This window comes from Dipodomys spectabilis, unplaced genomic scaffold (genome assembly GCF_019054845.1).
Source record: "Dipodomys spectabilis isolate Male_0828 unplaced genomic scaffold, ASM1905484v1 ptg000095l, whole genome shotgun sequence".
Classification (NCBI taxonomy): Eukaryota; Metazoa; Chordata; class Mammalia; order Rodentia; family Heteromyidae; genus Dipodomys; species Dipodomys spectabilis.
The window spans coordinates 19,286,967-19,306,662 of NW_024870772.1; the positions used below are offsets into that span (position 1 = coordinate 19,286,967).

General features: G+C 38.2%; 1 protein-coding gene across 3 annotated transcripts in view; it reads right to left on the reverse strand.

Annotated features, from left to right (window-relative positions):
* Positions 1 to 16,958: 16,958 nt before the first annotated feature.
* Positions 16,959 to 19,696, reverse strand: part of Epsti1 (epithelial stromal interaction 1) — a 99,675-nt gene continuing 96,937 nt past the window's right edge. For 2 of the 3 annotated variants that reach the window (XM_042685790.1, XM_042685789.1), the window contains 2 exons: positions 19,493 to 19,592; positions 16,959 to 17,463 (listed from right to left, as the gene is read on the reverse strand). In XM_042685790.1, coding sequence (XP_042541724.1) covers positions 17,455 to 17,463; positions 19,493 to 19,592 — 109 coding nt within the window. In that variant the 3' untranslated portion in view covers positions 16,959 to 17,454. The remainder of the gene's footprint in view (positions 17,464 to 19,492; positions 19,593 to 19,696) is intronic. The other variant, XM_042685791.1, reaches the window with a different exon arrangement.

Genomic DNA, 19,696 nt, shown 5'->3' on the forward strand with positions numbered 1-19,696 from the left:
TTCCTAGAACCCCCCCAAAAATCACAAATTGACTCCAAAGAGGATGGCCTAGAGCAAAGACAGGAATGGAAACAGGGATGTAAGCTTTCCCCCTGTTTGTAGTTAATTCATTAATCTACAAAAAAAAAATCAGTACTTTTCATCAAAAGCAGTTATAACTATCTGTTACGACACCAAGATAGAGAAGTTCAGCAGGCATTTCTAGGTTCTCAGGTGCCAAAGACTTGCATCCGAGGCAGCCTATGCCCATCAGGCCCAAAGCAGCACTGAATTCAAAGAGAGCAGCCTTGGCAAATCTTACGGTGGTTGTGAGAGGCAGAAACAATGTGCTACCTCAAGGCATAATGCAATTTGAGACGGTGTTGCAGGCAACCCCAGCTCTAAAGCCTATGGAGAAGAGAACATTGTTTCTAATCCCACCAGCAGCAGACCCCATGGTGGTGCCCAGCTTTGGGTAAAAGGAGGTAGTCAAAACCCAGAACCCTCTGGACTTTGATCAGGCTGAGCTGCCCGGGCCTCTGGGTCCACCCTCTGAAGGTTCCTGAGCTTCTAGCACTCAGCCAAGTCAGGACTCCTCCAGCACGAAAACCTCACACTGGGTAACATAGGGTATCTGAGATTCAGAGGTTGCTAGCTTTGAGCTTTTATTCTCTTTTACTTACAGAGTGGTTCTTAGCACACAGCAGGAAGCTAAGTGGTAGTGTTTTAATCCTTGGAGTTCATTGCAGGAATTACTGATGTCAACATAAAACCCAGCTTTAGGGACTGATGTGATCTAGAGTTAACTCACTAGGCGACTGATTGGCCCAATCTGAATGAGTTAAGGGATGAAAAGAAAAAGTACCACCATGAGGAAAAGTTCTTTGAGTGACCTTTGTTTCTAGAAAGTAGGTTTCAAGTGTAAATAAAGTCTGTAGTCTTGGAGCAGAGATTTGAATTCTGTTTTGCCTGAGAGGAAATGATTAGTGTAGATTACAAAGTCCTCAGTAAGTAGAATCATACAGTGTTTATCTCTGTGTGCAACTTGCTTCTTGCCAATATATTCCTGTCCCCAAGTTTCATCCATGTTGTCCATGTTGTCCTACATGGCAGAGTAATTTTGGACTCCTTCTCTCTCTCTCTCTCTCTCTCTCTGTCTCTGTCTGTCTGTCTGTCTGTCTGTCTCTTTCTCTCTCTGTCAGTCGTGGTGCCTGAACTCTGCGCCTGGGCGCTGTCCCTCAGCTCTTCAGCTCAAGGTTAGTGCTCTACCACTTGAGCCACAGCACCACTTCTGGCTTTTCTGCTTATGTGGTGCTGAGGAATCAAATGCAGGGCCTCATGCATGCAAGGCAAGCATTCTGCCACTGAGCCACCTTCCCAGCCCCTTCTGTTACTTTTTAATTGAGGTCTTTCCCTAGGGACCTATCCCTTCTATCCTGAACTATAGGCCCTGCCACATAGCTGGGATGATGACATGAATCATCAGATCTTTTTCTTGCCCAGGCTGTCTTCAAACTATGATCATTTTAATCTCTACCTTCTACATAGCTGTGATTACAGAGATGAGCCACAATGCCTGGTTTGTTTTGTTTTAAAACAAAGTCTGGCAACATAGACTAGGTAGGCCTAAAGCTCTCTGTCCCCTTGCCTCTACCTCCCCAGAATCTTAGGAATGAAGAAAATACTTTTCAAAAGGGCATCAATAGTGGGAAAATACTTGTTAGGGAAAAATAACATTGGTTGAAGCATAAAAGATAAATAAAAATTCAAAGTGTCACCAGAGATTGGTAAAAAGCCAAGAAGGTCCCCAAAAGGAAGAAGACTTCTACATGGCCTGTGTATGTCCTTGTCTCTCATTTCAGGATGTGACACAAGATAGAAAGCCAAAAGACTTTTATTCATCAAGCCAAGTAAATGAAAGGCATCTCCCCAAAGCAGAGTGTGGAGATATAGCACTCTTCTAATATCAGGGGTATATTACCTAAAGCAAACTCATATAGGAGGCTCAGATAAGTTTTCTAAGCATCTGGTACTTTCTGTCACTTTTTCTTTTTCTGTTTTGGTTTTTAAACTCTCTGTTAGATGATACCACAGTAGGGGGTAATTTTGTGAATTTTTTTTGTTTTGCCTGTATGATATTTTATTTGCTTAAGAGCACCAACAGTAATCAGTAATCATAGTTGATTGTCTAAACCTTACAAAATAATGGTTCAATAAGTATTACTGAATGAAAATGAAAAGGATATCAGGGTAGCAGTAGGCTTTCAAAGTCCAAAGGACCTACATTTTCACTGTACAGTTGAAGAGTGACAAAAGGCAGCTTGAAAGAATGGACTGTGGCGGGAGCCCTGGCTAAGCAGGGAGATAAGGGTCAACTCATGTAAGGACTTTTAAGCCAAAATAAAGAATCCAGAGTTTATTTTAGTGTAATAGAAAATTCCTTAAATTGAAGAGCAGCATGATCTATTTCTATTTTCAAAATTCACTGTAGAAGCTTGGACCACCTGTGGGAAAAATTGATGTGCATCAGAAGGCACACCCTCAATGTTTTTTTTTGAGCTTATTTAGCAAGTGGTCCACTTCTTGAGTCACACTCCCAGCCCTTTTGCTTTCAGTTTTGTTTTCAAATAATGTCTTCCTCTTTTAGAAGTGCTAACCTTGGACTGAAATTTTCTTCCCTCATAGTTGGGATTACAGGTATGTACCTTATGCCCAGTTGAGCCAGACACTATTAATTGTATTGCAACCAAATAAGAGTGCTGAGAAAAATACAGATTACTCAAAACAGGAAGCAATGGAGAGAAGGTAGAAAAAGAGAGGGAATGAGAAAGATAGAATAGAGGAAACCATTGAAAAAACCAGGATGAAGAAAACATAAAAACCCTTAAAAACAGACTGTTAATCTTGACAAATGGGAGAAAAACCCAAAATGCAAAGCTAGCTGTATCTGCCCTGAGTAGCAAAGGTACACCTTTACTTGAGAAAGGGAGACAAGACCCTAGGCAGTGTGAGGCAGAATGCTGGAAACAAGATCCCAGATTCCATCAAGTGAGGCCCCTCAAAGAACAATTCTGTTGAAAAAAGGAAACCAGTAAAGCAGCATCTAATTATTTAGAGAAGAACAAAAGAAAAGCCAGGAATTGTGGGGCATCTGAATGGGGAAAAAATCTTCTCAGAGATTGGAGCCCCACAGTGGATATGGTATTTGAAAGTTACGATGCCCAAGTTGTACAATAAATTCAAACCAAAAGAAAATTATAAAACTGCTTTAGTACTACTGAACCCCCAAAGCCTCACCAAAAGTAAATGCAGAATTGAGCCACAGAGGAGTATATGAGTTATACAGAAATGTGACCCCATTTTGGCTGCAATTTACAATAGAAATTACAACCCACACCAGAGATAAAATCACCAATGGGGAATCACACATGATAATCAGGAGATGGAGCTCTACAAATTCTAAAGGGGTTGATAAAGCAATCTGAAAAAGCTCATAAAATAAGAATGGAAATAAAAATGAAAACTCTGGGAATTATGAAAAAAGAAAGGCAAAAAAATGAAGAACAAAAGCAATATCCACATGACTTTGAAATATTAAAGCTTAGTCATTAAAATTTAAAACCTGAACAAGTGAGTTAAATAGAGATGAGAACCAGATCAAGAAGAAATTAGTCAACTATAAGATATATTTGAAAACAACAATATACAAAGAAATATGAACTATGCAAGAGGGATTAAGAAACATGAATAGAAGGAAAGATTTAAGATTTATCCTTAGGTCAGCAAGAAGTAGACAACAGGGGTAAAAGTAGTATTCATCATGTTTTGTAGTTTTAGCAGTATTCATACAATTTTATTTTTCTGGACCTAAGATTTGATCCAAGGCAGAGCACAGGTCCAAATAAGTAAATCAAACCCTCCCTGCTGAATGCTTAGTTTCTTCACTGGGTTACTAAAATGGCTTGCAAGGTACAAAGTCAAGAAAAGGGTCTTCTGCCTTGGGTCATGGTGGCAGAGGTTGGTGGATATGTTGTATGGAAGTGAAGAATTTCTATAGTCCCCTAGCTCTTGATCCATACCACTTTTTTGTCATGCCTCAGCAATAGATGCCATATAATGAATAAAATCAGATCTCTGGAGAATCAGAATCTCAGGTACTTCAAGGGGCTTGAACTAAGGACACTAGTTCAAGACTACTCCTGCTTTGTCTTCCTCCTTTCCAACTCTACAGCATTGTGTACATACCTGGTTTGACAATGATTGAGAAGTAGATAAAGGTATTTTAGCCTTCTCTCAACCCAGTTGGAGCTGATAACGAAACGGGATGCACCAGCCTTTCCTCTGGTAGCCAGAGTCTCTTGCCCTGTTGCTCTGGCAGAAGGATTTCATCTGGAACTACATGGTGGGCTCCCTGGGCTCTTTGAAAAGATTGGTGAGGATGAGTTCTTATGTTTTACAATTGCTGTGAAAAATTCTCTGCTCATAGTCTAAGGGAGAGTGAGGCCAAATAATCCTGCATGGGGCATGTTGGAACCTGCAGCCAGACTGCCCTGGACAGAAGTGGTGTCTGCTGAGTGATCAGAACTGGGCAGCAGACACAATGATTATAGATGGAGAGGAGGGGTGGCTGAGAATGAAAGGCAATACTGCAAATATGAAAGCACTGAATACTACGTTATATACAACACAGAAAGAATCTACGTCAATCCCTTTGTATTTGACTGACACCAAGAAAATCAGCTCAAAATATTTTTAGATTAGCCACTTACTTTCAAGGCTGATAAACTGTTTTCTCTATAGAATTCATGACTTGAACTTCCCTATAGAGAGAGTGATGTTTTCCTGACTTGTTTAGGGACCATTTCAGCTTATCTATGTTCTGTCAGCATTTTATCACTTTCAGCCATTTGTCCAGGATGACGAGAAGCAGTGTTAATAATGAGAGTGGTATTAATCATTGTGTTGGAAATAGAAATGGGGCTCAAGTGGTAGAGTGCCAAGCTTGAGTAAAGAGAGAAGAGGGAGAGAGAGCGTTGGAGGGGGAAGGAGAGGGGAAGAGAGAGGAAGAGAGGGAGGTAGAGGGTGGTTAATGTGCTCAGTAGTCTTCAGACCTGAGGGCTAAGATGTGCCTCTTAGCACCCCTTTCAGGACTGGAGGACTGTTCCCCCAGTGGACCCCTAGGCTTCTGTTAGAGAAAGCCTCACATATTAGCCTTCATCAGAATGACTTTGGATTGAGGAAAGTCATCTCAACCATGACTACATCCTTTTGCCAGAACACCCATATCAAATTACAGATTAGGTAAGCTCACCAGGGCTTAGTGTCCGTTAAGGCTGAACCGGCCAGCTTTTCCTATCCAATCTTCTGCTCTGCTTTCCCTTTCCAGAGGTGATAATCCTCAGCACTCTCTTTACCAAACATTTTGCATATCAATAATTGTTTCAGAACTTCTTCCTGGGCTATCCACAACCTGTAACAATCACCCTGTAGTGTTAGTCTACAACATTATGGCACATAGTCAATGAATTGAGTAGTCATTTTGATTAGATTAGATGATGGCCAGAGACAACCTAGCCCATCTTTCACAATCCTATCTAAATGCAGTGTAATGCATAGATTTTCTCCAAGGAAGGATTTGTAGCCAAGCATATAGTGGACTGACAGCCTCAAACTGACAGCTTCTTCAGGATTAGACACAGCAGCTGAATGGCTCCACTGAAGGACATTCCATGTCCCTTCCAGGTCAATGGATGAATGGATTAAGACAATGTGTTATACATACACAATGGAATTTTACTCATCCATTAGAAAGAATGATATTGTGCCATTTGTAAGGAAATGGAGAGATGGAAAGAATTATTTTAAGTGAATACCACAAAATCACATACTTCATGTTTTCACTCCTTTGTAGAAGCTAGATGTAAAAGACACATAAACGTGTATGTGTAACATCTATTATATATATATATACTTAAATATATAACTTATATACACATATATAATTTATTACACATAATTACATATCATTATATAGGTAAATTTATATATGTAAATACATAGGGCATAATTAAATGTTCACTCTTTTAATGATGTACAAGATTTAATTTTGATTTTGGAGTGGGTTTTTGTATAAGCTCTTATTTTAAACTATTTGAGATTAAAGTAAGCCAAGAAGAACTAAATATACATTAGGAAAAAGAATAATGAATAGGCAAAATTAATTTGGCAAGCTTTGCTTTATAAAATACCTTTTGAAGAAAAATACTGAATAGAGGCAAAAAGAACGTGTCCTTGAAGATATATTAGAATTGAGAATGTCATGCTCTTAGCAGAATTGTTCTGATCCTATTAAGTACAGTATCAAGAATACATTCTCAAACATGAGATCGTTCAGAGAGAATGTCAACTGAAGGTTTATTTAATATATTTTATCCATGAAATATAACTTGGAAGAAAGTTCAGATTTGACATAGAAAAATCATATTAAAAGAAGAAACAGGGCTGGGAAGGTGGCTCAGTTGTAAAGCGCTTGCCTTGCATGCCTGAGGCCCTGGGTTCGATTCCCCAGCACCACGTAAGCAAAAAGAATAAAAGCCGGAAGTGGCGCTGTGGCTCAAGTGGTAGAGCGCTAGCCTTGAGCTGAAGAGCTGAGGGACAGCGCCCAGGCCCAGAGTTCAGGCCCTACAACCGGACAAAAATAAAAAATTAAAAAAAAAAAAGAAGAAACAACTCTTTAGAAGAATTCAATGGCATGATATTATAGACAAATGTAATTTTAAAACTGGATTGGGGATAATTCTTCTGATTTTCAGTTTTCAATCTTTACTTTTCAAAATTAGGAAGTTTTATAAGTTTACCTTGTACACAAGTATGTTTTCAAATTTGTAAGAAAAATATCAATGATCTTTAAGACCACGAATGTAATTGATTTGTCCCTTAATACACATTTCCAACATATACATTTATTTGTAGTATTTCTTTTATTCTCTTGAGACATAGTCTCACTGTGTGACCCAGGCTGGCTGTGAATTCATGATCTTCCTGCACACACCTCTCACCACTGCAGCTTGCTTTGTACCTCCTTTCACCCTCAGAAGTAAATATCTCAGTTTGAAGGATAAAGTTTTGGTGATCAGATATCTCAAAGTCCAAAACAAAATGTTTTCTGGTTCTCTTTCCTAGGACTTCAAAAGGATCTAAGTCTCCCAGGGTTTAATAGGTTCTCAAAGGTGGGACACTAACTTCTCTAAAGTTTTCAAAATCCAGCATTTATGAGAGTTTCTTTGGGAGCCTATTATGATGTAAATTTCTAATCTAGATAATAAGATTTGTGAAATAAATCTAGGTTGGGGGCCAGGAGTCTATATTTTTTATAATTTTTTTAACCAAGCCTTCCTCTATTCCTAAGAGATGAGAAATGTATGTAGTCAGTCTCTAAATTTCTTGACATAGAAATATACATCTCTACTAAAGTAATTAACAGTCACATTGGAAAACAACAACAACAACAACAAAACCCCACAAAGGTCCTCTTTACCCTGATTGGCCTTCAAATAGGGGAGAAATTGGTCATATATTTCAAGAGTTTTCCTTTCTCCAGTCTACTTCTATTACTTTATTTCTTCTTCAAAACATGACCCAACACAACATCTCTCTCTCTCATACACACACACACACACAGACACACACACACACACAAGATTAAGAAATATTTCAACAATCGAAGATTACAGAGTGCTAGCTCTCACAAACAATATATAGGGAAAAGGTTACAGCTTGGGATGATATGAAACTCTATGAGTCAACAAGAGGAGTGGAAAGGAGAAGGTGAAGAGAGGAAAAAGAAAAGCAAAACAGAAAAGTTATATATCAAATGAAATGATTATCAGTTGCTCAGAATTTTCCCATTGCCAAATAACACCACTCCTTTGATCAAATACCTTTTACTTTTAGGAATACCAGCTTCACCCCTCCCCACAGGCAACTATTTTTCAAAACCATTTCTCTTTCAAGATTTAGCTCAAACAGCAAGTCTTCAAATCTCTTGAGTTACAGAAAGGCAATTACCTCTCTCTCCTTTGGATATCCACTGTCCATAGAAAGTTTACATCTCATTCCATGCACATTTTTTTCTAGCTGACTTTCTTTATCTCTAGCTTCTAATACGCTATGTAATATACTTAGATATTACTATTGCTAGGGGTCTATCTTCCTAAAGCATCATGAAAAGTTTTTTTAAAAAATATTTTTACTGTTATTGTAGTGATGATACATAGAAGGATTACAGTTATATAAGTCAGGTAATGAATACATTTCTTTTTGAACCATGTCTCCCCTTCCCTCACTCTCTCCCAGTTTTTCCCTCCCATCCCCACCTACAAGTTGTATAGTTCATTTTTCCACATAGTATCGTGAGTACTACTACTATATTTGTTCACCCTTTGTCCCACCTTTTCTGTGCTTACCCTTACCCTCCCAAAGACAAATAAGCTATCAAACAAGACAAAGAGACAACAAAACAACAATAAAAACAAAAAAATCTCATTTCCAATAAACATCATTTTATATGATAATATGCACATAGTTATTGAGCCTTTGTGATCCACTCCCATGAGGATTCTTTGGTGCCACTGTGTAAATGTCTGGAGATCTGTATAATTTATCATGTCTCAGTGTATTTTTTTAAATCCAGTTTGTTTACTTGTACATTTATAGGCAGGCACATTCTAGTTACACAAATGAGGGAACTATGCAACCTATGTTTCTTAATTTTTTCCAAGTCATTTCTTTATGAATAGTACAATATCATTCTTTCTGATGGAAGAATAGAATTCCATTGTGTGTGTGTGTGTGTGTGTGTGTGTGTGTGTGTGTGTGTGTGTGTGTGTGTGCATGTGTGTATCATATTTTCTTGATCCATTCATTCACTGAGGGGCATCTGAGTTGATTCCACAGCTTGGCTGTGGTTAAAAAAATGCTGCATTGAACATGGTTGTGCTGGTAGCTTTAGTATAACGGTTTCTATGTTCTATTGGATACATGATCAGGAGTGGAGTTGCTGGGTAATAGGGAAGTTCTGTGTTCCGTCTTGTGAAAAACCTCCATACTGCTTTCCAGAGTGGGTGAACAAGTTTACATTCCCACCGGTAGTGTAGCAAAGTTAATGGTTTATCCTTAGTTCTTGGATGAGTGCTTGGTACATACTAGGGTCTCAAAGAATTTTAATTAAAAACAAAACCACCCACACAGAAATTCTTTCCATAAAATGTAAAAAATACAGAAAACTATTTGAATATTGAATAAGCAAAAATAGCATGATGTACATCACTGAAAATCTGCCACATGATGCCAGTAGGTAGAATGCAGAATGTTCTCTAGTGAGACAACCACTAGGGTCATGGCATCCCAGGAGTGAATGAGGAAGACATTGTATGGTGTCAGATGGAAGTTAGATATGGTTTCACAACTTTGACCATGAGAGGTACCCTCTGAGGCAGGACCTCATGTGAGAGACCCCCATCTGCCCCTGCCAAGTCACCTGTACCTGGTCCCTTTAAACAATAACTCAATCACAGGAGTTTGAGGCTTTTAAAGGGGTGACTCTGATAAAGATGCATCATATCCATAAATGAACGTTAGTGAAACACCTTTGTATATCTAATAGATGCTACTTAAAACTTTTAAAGCTAAGTTCAAATGTAAAGAAAGAAAGAATATCTGCCATGGAGACCATAAAAATAAAGCAGGCTCATTTATAGCTAAGTGTAGAGCCCATTGCATTGATAGGTTTAGGGATCTGAACAGTTGAAGATAACAGACTTGTCTTCCTTGACAACTCATTGCAAAGAGATGGTTCTCAGATCATGGAGGAAACACTTCTAATTATGAGGCAGACATGAAGCTTAGCCATTAAAAAGTCTTACATATATGAAAAAGAACAGAGGAAGAGTTGGGAGAGATAGGGGAGAATGATGGAAGGGTGACATTGATCAAGGTGCATTGCCCTCATAAAGTGTCATGTTAAGTTGAATCCCCTGTGTAAGACTACTTAGAGATAGCAAAGTAATTTTAAAAGGCAAAGAGGGAGGAGAGAGAGAAAAAGAGAGAGAGAGAGAGAGAGAGAGAGAGAGAGAGAGAGAGAGAGAGAGAGAGGAAGAGAGAGGGGGAACAGAAATAATTCTGAAAGAGAAAAGATAGACCGGTGATCCTTTTGTGTATGCTATTCCCTGTTTAGAACATTTGTTTATCTCCAGTCCACCTGTTTTTCTCCCCTCCTTCAACCATCAGAGCTCTCCATATTTAGGTGGTTAAACTCATTCAGAGTTTTTCCTCAGAGTCTTGCTTTGTGATTCATTCAGAACTAGAAACTTGGGCTCATTTACAGGAGATACATGCTCTTGCATAATCTCTTTACCCATCTTGGGCTTCAATTTTCTTTTAACAATGTTCATTCTACCCCATTTGGTCCAAAGATCACTCTCTCTGACAGAGAAGACAGGAGCAGATGGGAGAAAAGGAGCTCTGTTTTTTTCACGACATCCATCAACATCACACGGTTGGCCTCAAGCATCCGGCCTCTTTGTTCCTGCTCTAAACTTAAAAGCCCTCCATTATCCCCCGTACTTTTTTCTCATGCACCTCAGTTCACCCTGCCCTTTGTGTCTGAGCTGTTACTGGTCCTTGCTTCTCTTGCACATCTTTAGTCTCCTTGCCTGTCTTTCCAATTTTAGGCATATGCCCTGAAACTCCTAGTGAGGGTGTGCAGCCACCCTTTTCTCTGATGTTCAGCATGAATAACATCTGTGATGTTGGAGACGGAATTATAGCTTTGAAAGCTTACCAATTCCCTTGAGTCCCCTTTTCAGAACTGTAGTGATCCTTCCTTGAAGGATTCATTGGAATCTACTTTCTCCAAGTGTGGAGAAAGGCTGTTGCAGCCTTCTTTTCTTGGCTGACACAAATCCTGAAGTCATAAGGATGAGATTACTTCCTTGCTAGTTCCTCCTTCCCACTATCTCTTCTGTAATGACACAGATGTGAGAAGCAAGAGAGAGGAGAGCCAGGCATTTCTTACTGACAATGGTCTCTTTAGATCATTCTGAGCTCCCAAATGAGGTTAATGGGATAGGGGAAGTGGTAGCTAGAGATGCTCTAGAAGTGGGAATCATACCAGGCAATTATTCAGGGATGAGGGAGAAGACAGACAGTTGAGGACTTTCTTCTGCTTTATCCTCCTGTTTACCTTACCAGTTTGTGCAGGAACTTTCTTGCAAGACAGACATGGAAATCAGAAATTTGTCTAAGGATTAAACACTAGTGAATAGCAGGGTTCGAATCTGACATCTCCTAGAAGCCCAGTGATTCTCCTTTCTCTTCCAAAGTATTATTTCTCAGGACACAGAGAACCATCCACAGGAATGATATGAGGCATTGCAGCACAAATTGGCAAGGTTAGTTCTTGTGGTACATTTGTACTACAAAAGGTAGTTGTGCCAACAACTGCCCTTTACAGGGCCTGAGGTTATTCATTACCGGGCAGCCTAGTCTAACAGCCTTATTTCTAGACTCTTCATCTTTGACTCTTGCTGCAGGACACTTGATCTTCATCAGCCTGGGTCTCTGAGAGACTAACTGGAAAAGAGGTTCCTACTGTGCTTGAAGAATTACATGAGCAAGAGACAAAATATGAGGATGGAGATGCAGGGATGGTTTGTTGTAGTCACCTATCAGTAGTTTGTCCTGACAGCTGAAGTCCATGAGAACAGGACCACACCATTTACCGCTGTGTCTGTCAAGTGCCATATTCAAAACAGAATTCACCACATCCAGCTTCAGATAGCCTTCTCCTGGTTCCTGGTTCAATAATAAACTATCATTTCTATCTCTTTTTCACTCAACTATAAGTTCAATGTACAAAAGGTAAAAATTCTAACTAATTTTGAAATGGAGTGTTGGTTATTTGTATAACGTTCTGTAGGGAATGAAATGTCACCTTCTAACAGCTGATAGAACAGTCCCCACAGCACAGCTGGAGTCAGTGCTCCTCGGGGACAGAGAAAAGCAGAGCCCTGCATATGTCCTGTGGTGGAGCAGCAAAGCCAAGAGGATGAAATACATCAGCTGACCAGCAGCCATGTATGCTGCAGGATGAGTCTTCCTTCATCTTCTGCCCCAGCAGATGGCACAATAACCTGACAATAAAAGTAATGAAAGTATCTGTTCATTTGCCATTGTATGTCTTTAAAAAAGAATCCTTCACCTTTGAACCCATAATCTGAGAGCAGGAAAGCAAAGAAGATTCTCTCTCACCATCCTTTTCCAACTCCATTGTAAAACAATGAAGTATTTGTAAAAGAGAAAGAATCCTTTTCTTAAGTAGCAGAGCCTGCTCCTTCAAGAAATCCTAATGTGTTTATTCTCTGCAGTCCTGTTGGTTATTTGAAGGGCATATTTTTAAACTAGCATAAATTTATTACACATCATGTGTGTATTACCCCATCCACATCAGCCCAGAGCTAATCACTGTGTGCATTCATTTATGTTGAAACAAACCCACAACCTTATTCCTTTTTTCTCCCATTTACTGTTAGAAAATGGTTCCTTTTTCTTCCTTTGCCAGGCATATCTTTTGCTAGGAATAAATAGATCCACTTTATCCATCGCCTTAATAACTTTGGCATTTACGTTCACCATATAGGTACTGTTTCTGTGGTTATAAGCTGTATAAACCAATCAGAAAGTTGGGTTTTTTGTATGTTTTTTATTGTAAAAAAGGTTGTACAGAGGGGTTACAGTTACATGAGCAAGGTAATGGGTCCATTTCCTATTGGGCATTGTTGCCTCCTCCTTTGTTTTCCCCCTACTATTCCTTCCCTTCCACCTTAACTACCTCCGTCCTTCCCTCTCCCCCACCACCAAAGTTGTAAAGTTTGTTTTCAACATAATGTTTTGTACATATCATTGTTACAATGGGTCAACCTGTATCTTTGTTTAAGCATTTTGTTTTTTCCCTTCCCCTCCCCGAAAGAGAAGTGTATATATAAGATGCAGGGCACCGACATCAAATACAGTGGAAATAGGGGTTATACTGTGGGGGGAGGAACATACAAAGAAACAAAAAAAATCACATGGTACATTATAAATATATTAAAAACAATAACAAGAAAGAAAAAAGATAGTTGTGTCCCTATCTTGGGGTTCATTTCACTTAACATCATCTTATATGGTCATATGTACATAGCTTTTGACCTTTTCTGTTTGTCCTACACATGTACTAGTTATTATAAATAAGGGAAACCATGGGGCCTGTGTTTCTTTGGGCCTGGCTTACTTCACTTAATATAATTTTTTCCAAGTCTTTCCATTTCCTAACAAATGGGGCAATGTCGTTCTTTCTGATGGAAGTATAGAATTCCATTGTATGTTAGCAAGAATTATCATAGAATTTATGAATTTTGACTTAATTTTCATATCTATGTCAAATGTTTTATTTTGGAGGGAGTGCAAATATGTTAACATATTTCCTGAATATGTAATATTCTGTAATATCCTGAAGACACTTTCTGAAAGAATCAAACCTCAGGAGTTAAAAAATGTATGTATTCTTATTAAATAAAAATGCCAAAAGCAATCCAAAGAAACAATCCAGTGCTTCTTTTGACCTGAACAGAGTATCTGAGGATTGTACAAAATAGGACTCTAGTCTAAACACACACACCCAAAAACCAATCTCAGGGCTATGCATTATGCGAATGAGATCTTGTCACCCCCTATAATGTGGCTCATCAGGGAAGGGGCCATCTTTTTTTCTGTTAGGATAGCCACTAGACAGTTTGTTGTTTTGCACATTTTAAAATTTATCAACCTTATAGCAAGAAGAGACCACAAGAAAAAAAAGACTGATAAAGATAAAAGCATATTTAAAAATTTGATACCTAATTAAATGCTGATACACAAAAATTAGAAAAATATTAGTAACATCATACCATGACAAAGAGAGATCTCTTACAAATCAACAATAACAACACACACACACACACACACACACACACACACACACACACACACACACACACCATTTAGCTACAAACAAAAAGGAAATGACCAGCAAATATATGGAAACAAAGAAAGTTAACTTCTCTAACATATTTTTTTTCTGGTCATGGGTCTTGAACTCAGGGCCTGCTCACTGTCCTGTAGCTTTTCTGTTCAAGGCTAGTTCTCTATACCACTTTGAGCAACAGCTCCACTTCTTGTTTTCTGGTGGTTAATTGGAGATAACATGCAATTGTTTCAAACACATTTATAAGATTATTTCATTGTTGCTTTGTATGTCCCTCCCCCACAGTATAACTCCTGCTTTCACTGTATTTGATGTAGGTATAATTTGTGGAGGGGAAGGGAAAAAACAAATAGTTTAAATAGGGATACAGGTGGACCCATTGCAACAATGAGATGTACAAGTCATTATGTCGAAAATGAACTTTACAACTTTCCTGAGGGGTGGGGGGGGGGGGAGGGAGGGTTTGGGTGGGGGTGTGGGGGGGAGGATGGGAAGGGGAAACAAAGGAGGAGGCTACAATGCTTGATAAGAAGTATACTCATTATCTTGCCCATGTAATTGTAACCCCTGTACAGTAAATCCCTGTACAGTATTTTCACAATTAAAAAAAAAAAAAGTCTCTTGGACTTTCCTGCTCAGGCTGGCTTTGAACTGCTATCCTCAGATCTCAGTCTTCTGAGTAGCTAGGATTATAGGCATGGACACCAGTGCCTGGCTTTCCAATAACATTTTTAACTCAACCTATAGGCAAGGATTTTTAATTCACTAATAGCACTGGAGAGGAAATAGGAACAAAGATACTATACTGTGGCATGCTTCTATGTTAATTAGTATTTTGATGTCTTGACTATCTATCAAAGCACTTAAACTGTGGTCTAAATGTTTGTGTTCTCCCATTCCACACCCAGATCCTATGTTGAAATTCCATCCTATAAGGTGCTGGCATAGGAAAACAGAGCCTTTAGAAGGTGATAAGGTCACTGGAGTAGGAAAGAGCCCTCAGGAATGGGAGTAGTGTCCTCATAAAAGAGGCCCAAGGCAGACTCTGGCCCTTCCACCATTTAAGGGCACAGCAAGAAAGCAGACCCTCACCAGATAGTGAATTTGCAGGCTCTTTGATCTTGGGTTCCACAAATGGGAAAAATAAATGTGTTTACAAACTATCCAGTCCAAGGAATTTTATTACAGGAGCCTAACACCACAGCAATTTATAGCAGTTCTAATTATAAGTGATAGTTCTCATCTAAATATTAGACAAATGACTATAAAGATTTTGATATTCCTGCAGATAGAAAAGGATCTGGAAGGCTGCACACCAAACTAGTATGACTATCCATGAGTAAAACCTGAAAAATTTACCTCTTCAATTATTCATCTTTATTATTTAATGTTGCTATAATGTACATGTTGCTTTCATAACAGTTTGGTTCTTCTTGTTTTTCCTTTTCCAGAAAAATGAAATCACTCTAACAGCCCAGAATTGGTGACTAGAACTTTGGGATTTACAATGCAAAGTTGCCTATATGTCAAATTGTATTCCCATTGATTTTAAAGGGCTGATCAAATCTGAAAATCAAAATTGCAAGTTATTGTAGGCACCCAATCTCCTCTCTTTCCTGATTCATTGTGCTTACATAGAAATTGTTCAGGACAGATATTTACAACTCATCTATGTGTTAGAGAATTTCAGTCGCAAAATCACAATGTGCACTCCTTTTAAAACTGGAACCAAATACCTGAATAAAATTTCTTTGGAGGTACAGACTCCTCTATACAGTGGAAGATATATTGGCATTAACTTCCCCAAGAGTCCCAAAGTAAGAAATCATCCTTGTCCCTTACTTCTGGTTACACATTGAAAAGCCACAGTTAAAAAAAAAAATCAAGGCAAGACACAAAAAGCAAAACAAGATTGTAAGGTAGCCAAACTAGCAGGTGTGGGGCTGAAATGGCTGCTTGCCACAGCAGCAAAATGCCTGCTTCAGCCAAACATTTACAATCAGTCTGGCGATATTTCCAAGACTGGCTGCGGGATTTATTTTCCCCATGTAAGGCAACAACAAAGATTTCAAATGGACCAAACATTTTATATTAGTGTCAACAGCACCAACACAGTGTCAGCTGGCAGAGGACAGCGAAAGCACGAACATCTGCATTTTTTATTTTAGAGAAACTGCCTTAACACCATCTGCTCTCACTCACCTTTATCCTATCCAGCATGCCCTTTCTGCAGGAAACCTGTGCCCTAGTCATGTGTCTTGGCTCAAGAACTTCAAATCCCAGAGCTTCAAAAAGCATAGAGATTGAAAAGTTAATTTCAACAGAGTAATTGGTAGCACAGAAGATTTCTTAAGTATATATATATATATATATACATGTATATACATGCATATACATGTATATGTACTTATATGTCCATGTACATATGTATATATCCATATATATATCATATAAATGGATATATATATAGCATTTATAAAGGAATGTTTTCCCCAGGTCACATGAAGGACAGGAAGGGAGGAGAAAAACCAGATTACCCACCATGGGAAATCAATACTTTTTACTCTGGGATTTATGAACTGGGTCAAGGTCACAAAAATTGAAAAGGAAAGTCTATTGAATTATCAAGCAAGCTAAGTTGTGTAGAACAAAGAGGGTAAGTTTCCAATATAGCCTTCAAACCATATAAAGTCTCCACATTTGTGTGAAGTTGATTTGTACAGAAATACAAGCCTTTAGGAAATATATTGCCCCATTCTGTAAACAAGAGTCACCATTAATTATATTAGAGATACAAAAAAGTAAGATCTAATAGTGCTTACATGACTACATTTGAACTACATAGACTGTAAAAAAGAATATTAAAGGAGATTTCTTGAAAACCCAAGGGCTTATCAATAAAAATAGAAATGATCCATTATTTCAAAGCAATTCAAACTTTATTTAGCAATCTGTTTATAAGAAATAGGAGAAATTTAGTAAGTGAATAGATACTAAAATCTTTTAAAAACTCAAAAGCTTCCCCAAACTTGATCTGAGAATTAGCAAGAATTAGTCACTTAGGAGACATGAGACAGCACCCATATCTCTAACCTAAAAGTACCGAGTGATTTTTCTCTTTTTCTGTCATACTAACATTGTTGTAATTATTCTTCTCATCGGAGGTCAAACCAATTAGAAAACCAACGTGTGCTTTTGCTAATAGTAGATTAAATGTGAGTTTAGCAATCAGCTCTTACAGACATGCATTACTAATGGCAGGGAAAGTTGGTCATCTCTAACTACTCAGGTGAGAGGGTGGGCAGTTGATGTTAAGGCAAAAACTGTGAAGTTGAACAAAATCAGAGTAAGGAAAAGCATTTCATGAGGTTTGTCAAGGTCAGAGTCCACGGCTAGATGGAAGCGAATCTTTCTCATATATCCTGGAAGTAAAAGAAAACATTAATTACCACAAGAAGCAAAATAAAATGCAATGCCTTTGCACTCCAAAAAAAATTCCTTCAAATAATACGCAGGCTAACATGGCCATTTTTTAATGATTTAAAATATGAGTGAAATGGTTTAATTTTTGGCATACTGTAATTGATTCACAATAACCTCTCTGAACAACGGAATAGCTTACCAATAACATCTTATTGGCAGTGCTCTTGCAGATAGGCTAACATAGGTCACAAATAATAGAATTCATGAATGTTGTTACACAACCCCCACAACAGCAGCAAGGAACGGATGAACACAAGGTGGAGCAGAGTATATGGAAATGTATTGAGTAGAGCTTCGCTACATTTTACAGAAGAAAAGTGGCTTCAAAGGGGCTCTCGGGGAAGGGAGACAGACTAATAAGTTCCACCTCTATCATGTTGAAAAGGTCAAGAAATATCCTTGGAGTCTTCCACAAGATAGGGTCAAGCCATACATGGAATACAGACAATTATTGTATTTTGTAACACTCTGAGAACCCAATCTCAGGTTTTATCACCAGTCATGGCAAATGCTTAACTGCCATTGAACACAGAGGATTTAGTTTCCTAAGCATCCTATTGTCAAATCACCATCTTCTTAGCCACATCCCATGTGGTAGGTATACATGTCCCATCATCTTCCCTTCAACTATAGCTATTTTTGTTAAGGTGCATTCTAAATTTGAGCAATTATTCAAGTAGTGGAGAAATGTTCAATCAACAATGAGCTTCCAAGTCAACCCAATCTGTATTCCAATCATGTTTCACAGCTAATGAACTTGGATGATGTCTTCTACTCATAATGCTCCATTTTCCATATGACTCTGACTTGCATATTATCATGAATAAGTCAGTGCTATGTATAGTGTTTCATACAATGTAGAGATAGTATGTTTTGATTATTCTCTCTTTTCCATGTCAGCCCTATTCTAAATGCTATGGTAAAGCACATAAAAACACATTACGGGAAAAATAGACACATACAAGATGCCTACTCTGCAAATTTGCCTTTGTCCAATTATCTTAAATGTATATACTTGTATACAACCCATTGATCTATTTTAGCTACTAGATCTATTCCCAAGAAGCATGCATATCAGATTTCTAACAAATAGAATACTCAAAATCTGTCTTTTGTCCTGCAGTTATTTAACATAGGAGGATCTTTTTTAGTTTCCAAATTAGCGAATTGTGGATTATTTGGTGGATTTGCTAATTTGAAGATTTCTTTCTGATCTCTGTCTATCACACACATATGTATGTGTAGAAGTACATATAGAATATGTGTGTGTAGATATGCATATGCACTTAGGCTTCAATTAAACTAACAAAACTAATTAGTTTGTCTCTGTACACATTGTGATCTTCATAATCACATAATCCTGCACATTCTGAAACTTTGGTGCTAGTTTAACAGTACATGCACACAAAATATAATAAATGCATATTACAATATATTTTCAAGGTTTTATTCAGAGAAATAAGTAAGGACATTTCATTTTCAAAAAGTGCTTTTTGCTGCAAGGTTTTTAAAAAAACATTTTGAGTGAAAAATTAAATATTAGTTTCTTTGATGTGCTAGTTTCACTGAAAGGAACATATTACTAAAGAAAATGCTTACTATTTTTATAACTATATCTCGCTTTTTAAATTCTTGGAAAAATGTTCATTTATTTTTGTTGTAGGTCTGGACAAGGGTGGATAAAAGGCCTTCGAGTCTAGGCAACCATGCTGAGAACAAAGGGCAGGCATCATTTTTTTTTTAATATTGCAATTGGCCAACTAAAATCAAGACTCTCAGAAGCTGGTGTGGAATTTACAGTAATCACCATGGCCGACTGCCCATTACACAGCTGAACAGCATTTCCCTCCCCTGAAAAAAAATAATATCTAGGGAGAAGGTCCCAATACATTTTTAAGAAAGTCTCACTGTTTTTATTCTTCAACTTGGGAAGATGGTATTTTTTTCAAGAGAAAAGAAAAAACTCACCCAGCTGTTGGCACTATTCATATTGCAATAGCCTCCAGACTGCCCCAGGCCACCTGGTTGACTTGTGCCTTGGAGTCGGTCCAGAAAAGCATTATTTACCCTTTAAAACAATGAAGAATATGTGTGAGTGGAAAGCCTGCTGCAGGGCTAAGAGATTTTTGAGACCCTAATGTGCTGTGTGAACTGGTGGTGGGGATTGCTTCC